At 36.0% G+C, this 8201-nt stretch overlaps 1 protein-coding gene across 1 annotated transcript in view; it reads right to left on the bottom strand.

Annotated features, from left to right (window-relative positions):
* Positions 1–2378: 2378 nt before the first annotated feature.
* SNX10 (sorting nexin 10) overlaps positions 2379–8201 on the bottom strand; it is a 10840-nt gene continuing 5017 nt past the window's right edge. Inside the window, exons 3-4 of the mRNA XM_009080593.1 lie at positions 4231–4446; positions 2379–3781 (exon numbers count right to left, since the gene is read on the bottom strand). Of these exons, the coding sequence (XP_009078841.1) occupies positions 3703–3781; positions 4231–4446 (295 nt within the window). The 3' untranslated portion in view covers positions 2379–3702. The remainder of the gene's footprint in view (positions 3782–4230; positions 4447–8201) is intronic.

The raw sequence follows: 8201 nt of genomic DNA, 5'->3' as shown, positions 1-8201 counted from the left end.
AGGGCCGGGGCGCGGCGGGGAGCGCGGTCGGGGATGCTGCCTGCTTTGCCTTTCCCCTTTTTTTCCCCCCCGTTGTTTCTTTTCCTATCCCCCGTTCGTAAAACCCTTCCTTCCCCGCGGATGCCTTTTTTGCGTTTCCATCCCGACGGCGAAAGTTCGAGTTCTGTTTCGCAAGGTCACTGAAATTCACTGCTAAGGCGGTTTTGGTCCAGAAGGCAAAGAAGCGACTTAACCCGCTATAGAGCTTTGTTCTTTTTTTTTCTTTTTTTTTCTTTTTTTTTTTTTTTACACCGAAGAAGGGAATAATTGTGTTTTTCCTAAAGCGTTTAAGGCTTAGTGAAAAGAGTGAGCCCGAGACTGGAAATTCTTGATTTACGTTTTTTCAACATTGTAAAAGCCAAAACATTGTGAAGAAAGCTAAAGCCCTCGGTCCTCAGCCCTGTGCCTAGTCCTGAAATTACAGGGAAACGACACAGGAACGTGTGATGTTTATTCTTCTGACTTTATCCAGACCATGTATTTTGTAACAGAGCAAGTCACAAACACTGTGTCTTAATAATTCACAATAATTATAAATATTCTTCTGGGGAAAACATTCAGCATATCACACGTCAAAAAAAGATGTGGATACTGACATTTGCAGTGTTACATCTTGCAGCATTTAAGAGTATAAATTTTCCTAAAAGCTTATAGAACTACATTGCTATTTAAACAAAAATTTTCATTCTAAAAGACTTTCTCACCTGTCAGGTGTTTTTGCTATTCTTTCTGTAGAAAATGTAAAGAAGTGAAAATTCAAACACAACAGTGTGTGTGTGTGTACACTGTGTGTATATATATACATAGACAGTGTATACTTCTGTGTATATATACACAGATATTACAAAGATAATTGAAGAGTAAATTACACATGACAAGTCATAAAGTGATTAGGATATTGATATTGAAATAAAGGAAACCTCAGTGGCAGGTTTAAACATGAGCTAGAAAGTAGTAACTTGTTTTATTTAATTGCATAAAAGCTTTTAAGAAATCATCATAAAAACAAGAATATAAAGTTCTAAGCAAAAGATAAAGCAAAGCTTTTGAGTGCAGAATTATTGCAGTTAGATAGAGTACAATCTGATTCCTATTTCTAATTTATAAATTAGATATTAGCCTGTTTAAAAAAAACCCCAAATAGCAGGAAATGTCAGCATTATTCCAAAATAAAAAATGAGAATCAAAATACCAGCGATCAAAGTGTATGCCAGAGTGCTGAAAAATCACCAAATCACTGAAGTCACAAAACACATTAAAAACCTTTTTTTTAAAAAAAAAAAATTCACATTTGTAACAGTTACATTTAATGTTCCAAACAATACAAAATGTCTTAAAGTATTTATATGCAGTCACATACAGTTGGCACAAGAAGGAGATGTACTAAAGGGCACGGAACACTTTTTCTCCCCCTTTAATAAGAAAAATTCCAGTAATATTAGCTACACAAACAACATTCAAAAAATAAATATTTCAACAAATCTCTGTCAAAGCTGAGAAGAAAGTTCTGCTATAGTAGTCTTAGCATTTTTCAACAGGACAATGAAGAAAATAACAACAATAGAGGTATTAGAAAAGAAATATTTATTTCACAAACATCTTCATTTGGAAAACACTCACTGGCACACAGATAAGCTCCTAGAATTACAAAATAAAAAACAGCCACAAAGGCTCTCCAAACCTTGTGTTTCTGTAATTTTTGTCAGATATGGAGGATGTGTTAGTAGGCCAGAATTCTAAAGTGCTTCAATAGTTTAGCTCAGTCTTTTAAAACAAAAGAAAAACCCTCATTATGTTAAATAAAAACACTAATATCTTTCTCAGATGTTACTGCCGGTTTTGGTTTTATATCCTTCTCTTTTACATATTTTAAATAAATTTGCTAAACATTTTTCTTGTAATGTGCCCTCTTAAAAAAAAATAAAAGTCAAGTAATCAAAATCTCTGCTGGGCAACAACAGCTAATTTTTAAAGCTACTTTTGGTGATAACTTGTTGCTTTAATTAAATGTTATCACTTTTACATTAAAATAGCACTGCTGCTAACTCACACACAAGCTGAGAAGGTGAATAGATACATTTGTGCAATTCAGTAAGACCCAGTGAAAAGAAACATGGATATTTATCTTACCAAAGTGCTACCATCGACAAAATACAGTGGCTTAAAGTAGTTACCCAAGAGATGTTATTCTCAGGCTATTAAAACATGTTTCTGAAATTACACAGATTCCCAGCTGGATGCTTTAAAAAAGCATGCCCACACATGTCTATGCTACCACTTATTAGCAGGCCATTTAATAATCTATTGTTTCTGTAATTCAAAGGTTTAAAATGCTCCTTTGAAAGTAACCACAAAATTCTTAGAGAAAAAAAAAAGGCATGTATTTATATCCATTTCTAGCTGGTAACTACAGCACTGAAGTTAATGGGAGCTTTGCTAGGGTGATCAGACCCCCTAGCTCTTTTTAATAGCAGTTAAATGTCAAATATAAATACAACACCACAGTGAAACATATTCCTTTGACAGAATCTGGGACAAGACACTACGCAGCTGCTGCGAACAATAAAGAGCAAAACTGACATTTAATCAAAATAAGTGTTGGTGGTTACGAAGTTGTGTTCAAGCCTGCCTTTTGTTTGTGAAAAAAGTCAATATTCCAACGTGTTAACTACAGCCACAATGAAATCAGCAGCTCCTGTTACTCCTGGAGAGCGGAGAGGGCCACGTCCATGCAGCGTGTTATAGCCATGTGATTATCATCACCTCAGAGAGGGAGATACTCTCAGGTTCAGCTGCTAAACTAGAACATCTCTCCTGACATCTTCTAGTATAGGTGTCTAAAGTGAAACAGAAATCCTGGCCCTAGCAAGGTCAATTCAAAATTCAGCCATTGGTTTCAATGAACCAGGATTTTCACTGGGAACGAGTAGCCATAAGTCCCTGGGAACTGAGAATCTCCAGCAAGCCTAGAAATAATGTAATTTTTACTTATGTTTCTAAACTTCTACCCAAACATGCTCAAGAATTTTTGCCTTCAGTACTTATGCATGGTAAAACCAGGCTTTCCATAAGCATTACAGAAAGACCAGAGGAAGATGTATTTATATCTCAAATTGTCAGCAGCATATAGTTTGTACAAATGTTGTTTTGCTGATGTTGCTGAGCTACTTTAAAAAGTGAGTAACTTGGGGGGTGTGTAATTTCATCACCAATGTCAAATGACTTCTAAAGATGAAACTTCTCTGATGCAAATTACAAAAAGATGCTTTGAATATGTTTGATATGATATAGCAACTTTTAAGATGAGGAATCAAGTTATCAACTTTATTTTTCAGATGCAACACATGCACTCACTGAGGAAAATATTTTAACTGCCACCTATGTCAGCAGAGCATGACTTACCCAATACTGAGATTGTAATAGTCACAAAGACATAAATAGGTAGCATGTAGACCTGAATCAAGATACATTAAAAATAAAAATCAACAAAAAAATAGTATCAAGGTCTGTTTTCAACATTTTGTAAGGACAAACGGTTGTATGAACGATGGGTCTTTTAGGTATGTGTTACCAGCCAGTCCTGTTTATGTGGTACATATAATCAGTAAACAGAGCAGAAACTGCTTTGTACTGTCCTTAAGATAGCAATACAGGAATGATTTTTCACGATTCTTCAGAAGCTGGGCTTGCTTTACATCCAGATGAAATGCTGTCATCACTAGGTCCAAGCCCGGAGGATGAACTGCAGAAAAGGGAGGCGGGGTGGGGGGAGAAGAGAAAAAAAAAATAAAAGGAGGAAATTGGTTTTCACAACACACTCAAAGCCTGAGTAACAGAGGAGAACTTTAATTATCTCCAGTCACAAAGAGAGACAGGAAATTTGGACTTTTAATTAGCCATTTGGAGTGCAGTTGGATATTTTTTTAGCAAGATAATTTAAACGCGAATAATTCAAGTCTGACTAAATGAAATTCACATAATCAGAATGCAGATAATTGAATTTCTACTGCATTCATTAATTCAGTGTGGAGGTGTGTGTGAAGACTTCTATGATGAGCTGTCACAGCTCAATAAAATCTCAGTCAATTAATTTTTTCATTATCTTAGCATTACATCAACAAAAAAAGTGAAGCATGCGCGTGTGTATGTATGGATATATAATCTCAGAAAGTAAGGAAATACAGAAATCACCTCTCTGAATCTGACTCTGCATTGGTTTTGCCTTTTTTGCTCTCTTCATCTTCTATAGGAAAACGACTGTTCAAAGAGGCAAACTTGTGAATTGCATCAGCAACAGAGTATTTGGTCTGTCCGGATACACAAGCCTCCATGTCCTCTGGGCTGAGCTGAGTCTGTAAGAAGAGGTGAAGCCTACTGTCTGAAAGCAATAATGCATCTTGGAGGATCCTGGAAAAAGGAAAATAAAAGCAAATGTTTATATATAACCTACACACACACACACACACATATATTCTGAAGAGCAAATTCTAAATGCTGCCCTGCTTTCAAGTTTTCAGATGAATCCTAAATCAGGAACAGAAGGTAATGAACATATTAAAATGATTAGGTGCGTGTTACTTTCTTATTACATTATTTGGAATTTTAGGTGAGTAAAAACACGAAGCTAATAGTTAGGCACATCTGCTATTAAAATAACTTCAAGGACATTTCTTCCATTTAACCATCTGTTATTACCACATGGGTAAATTAATGATTTGTAGGCAGTTGGAGGCATATACTCTTACAAAAATTTGCTCTATGGTTTTTTTTTAAAAACTCCAACCCTTTCTAAAAATTACAAGTCACCAATTTGTTTGGTGGAGCAAAGAAGTGTGCAGAGAGACAGAAGACTTCATGCATATGTAACATCAGGACTTTAGAATACTTGTAAACAACAGAGCCAATGCTAACCAAAATCATTTATGCTTTTACAAATATGTGTACACTTAAGCTAGTATGAAAATGCTAATACTGGTTTTCATTTACTGGCAAACAGTTTTCAGGGAGTCTTAAATTTTCTTTCATTCCAGCTATTTTTTTCAAAAAACCCATTTTAATCTTTGGTTCATGTGCATTTTAAATTAAGTCTCCAAATAAATTCAGCACAGAGTGTCTACTTATATCAAGTGAGAGTAAACAAAACACAGCACATTCCAGTAACACAGAAAGTTGCAGAGATACTTTTCCAAGGCCTGAGAGAATTGAGGATCATCATCACTATTTTGGAAAAAAACAAAGCTATGCAACTCTTCTTCAACATTTCTCTAAAGAAGGAATTCTTTAATACACAAATCCTAGAATGATGAACAAGAGACTTTTTTATATGTACATGTAATTTTACTCATGTAATAAAGATGTCAGAGCCTATGACCATGCCAAACAGTGCTCCACAGAAAATGATTAAAATATCTTTGAACAACTCAAACTATTAAGAGTCAATATTTACCTATTTCTACCCATTTAGGTTACAGTTGTTACTGAAAAAAAGTCACTGTTGCACAATAGGAAACAAGAGATGACATTAATGTACGAACTAGTAAGAGCAGAAAAGAAATATTGCATTTTAAAGGTTCTCTGACTAAAATGAAAAGTATAACTGATTAGTTCCTTCTCTCGAATAAGATTAATGGCGTGTTTGAACTGTAATGTTTTAAAACACAAATATGTTCTGAAAACTGTTCTCTAAAGTAGCCAACATTACAATAGCATTTAATAAACACGAAAGGATTTCTGGCTTCATCCAAGCCTATAAAAATCTGTCATATCAAAATAAGTAGCGAGAGATACCTAACCGAAAACAGGAGATGTTTGTGTGCATGCACATTTCGCTTGCGTAAGTAAACACACAGTCTCAACCAAATAATTCAAACTCTGACACCTTCCAATGAGGAAATGTCTGCAACAACCCTAATGATCTACCAGGTGCAGTTGAAATTCAGTCTCAGAAAGACCAGATATCGCTGAAGTTCCAAATAAGCACACTTTCATACCTAGAAAAAGCCTTTTTAATACGATCTAAATTCTCACAATTTAGCTAAAAAATAAACATGGCAAACAGACATCTGTAAAATCAATGCACGCAGTGTATTAATAACAGAAAAACTTCTTTGTAGTCTAAAAGAAGCCAGCAAATGCTGTGTGAAAATTACTCAAAACAGAATTTACCGGTTCACACACCTTGACAGCAACAGCTTCATGATTACAGTTTGAAAAGCCATCATTCAGCAGCCACTAAAAGAGGATTTCAGCCTTGACTCTTGATAAATACACATTCCAAACAAAGGCAAACATTGAAACAAAAAGTAAAAGTATCATTCCAGACTATAAATCCACTTTTATAGTTTAGGTAATCGAGGGAGTAAATATTCTCCTTCCTCTTCCCTTCCTCTTAAAAAGAAAAGAAAAATAACATGCTGGAGCTTACTGTAGAGCAACTCCAGTTACTGTTTTTCCCAGGCACAATGAGGGGATGCACACTTCTGCAATTCTAACATTTGCGTGTCTAATACCAAGTAACCCAGCAAAAACCCAAGTCATTAAATTCTGTGGACGGCATTTAGTTTCACAGATTTTCCTCTTGCTGTACCTTCGAAAGTTTCCTGCCAACCAGCGAAAACACGAGTAACTAACTGTTCATGAGATTACACTACACTTACAGCTCTGTTGCTGTTTGAAATGTATTTTATTTTCTTTATAAAATAACGGGTAATCTTTAAAATTGATTTTAGATGGTTTGAGGCATTACACCAGAGAAGTAATGAGCACTAATGTCAATGATATTGGACACAAATTCATTTTAGCTTTATTTCATGTCCAGTACAATTCTGCTAAGCCTTGAACTGCTAAAGCACTGTTATTAACTCGGCAGTAACCTAACACATGGAACAGCAAACAAAAGTGATAAGAGTACAGACTGATCAGGACCTCAAGGCTACTGTCCTTTTTCTGCAGCTATAATTCAATTTCCAATTTTACTTTACATTGGACTCATTATTTCACAGTAATTTTCTTTTCTGCTTCACAGTGCCATCTGGAGGTGGAGTGAGGAGAAACCAAGGCAAAGAAATGGAAAGATGTTTATAAAGCTAAGCACACACACACACACACACACACACACACACACAAGTACGTGTGTGTTCACAGCGTGTTCACATTGAGACCAAACACTCAATGCGTTTTGCAAATAATTTAAAAGCATCTTGAAAGCAAATACACGAACACCTTTCACCTGGTTGCACACTTGAAGCATTTCTTTTTCCTCTTAGCTAAAAACTAACTCCTGCTTTTCCCACCCCCTCTGAACCAACAGGTTAGGCTGCTTTTTAATTGCACTCTTCAAGCAATCAGAATGAAAAATCAATTCTGTGCTACCCATAAATGTTATGCTTTCCTGTTCAAAATGCTCCTTCTTCAAGGAAATAACTATACATTTGTCACCAGATGGTACTAGTAGTATTAAGTGTTGGTATAGCAGTCATTCTCCGGGGCTTTTGCTGTCATGGGGTCTCACTGTGTGAAGGGTTGTGCATCTAAAAAACAAATTTGGCTCCAAGGACTTTAAAAATCAAAATAACAAAACACCGCCTAACAAATTAAAAAGGCAAGAGGAAGGAGAGTGTCACAACATTAATACTTGGACGTCTTCGCAGAGGCTGAACGCGTGCGCAGTCACATCACAACCAGTAGCTCTCCCAGTGCTTCTCCAACACTTTTATTACCGCCAGTGTCAGCGCAAAGCTGTGGTAACAGCGATGTAAATCAGCTTTCACTGCTGCTGTGCTAATGGAAGAGTCACGGCTCACAGTGATAATTCCTATAAACTGACTGGGCATATTTAAGAGAACAACAGACCTTCTATGCACGCCTGGAATAAGAACGAAAGGCTAAATCCTGCAAGTCTTGATCCCATCAGCAGTCATTATGTGTCAGAGATCTCACTCCTCTCAGCCAGACTGCTCACATGCATAATGACTATTTATGTGATTAAGGGGGCTGCAGGATAAGGCTCTACATTAGAATTAGAGATAATAAAATCATTTTTTATTCACAGCCATGTGAATCTTTGTTTGTAAGCTTTCAGTAAATGCTCCTGATCTCTAGACCTTTAAAGAAGCAGGGCTGAAAAACATCACTTCATGACCAGAAGAAATAATATCATTTTT

The sequence above is a fragment of the Acanthisitta chloris genome, unplaced genomic scaffold (assembly GCF_000695815.1).
Source record: "Acanthisitta chloris isolate BGI_N310 unplaced genomic scaffold, ASM69581v1 scaffold6368, whole genome shotgun sequence".
NCBI lineage: Eukaryota > Metazoa > Chordata > Aves > Passeriformes > Acanthisittidae > Acanthisitta > Acanthisitta chloris.
Note: the sequence above shows the minus strand (reverse complement) of the source record. Positions and strands in the feature narration are given on the sequence as shown.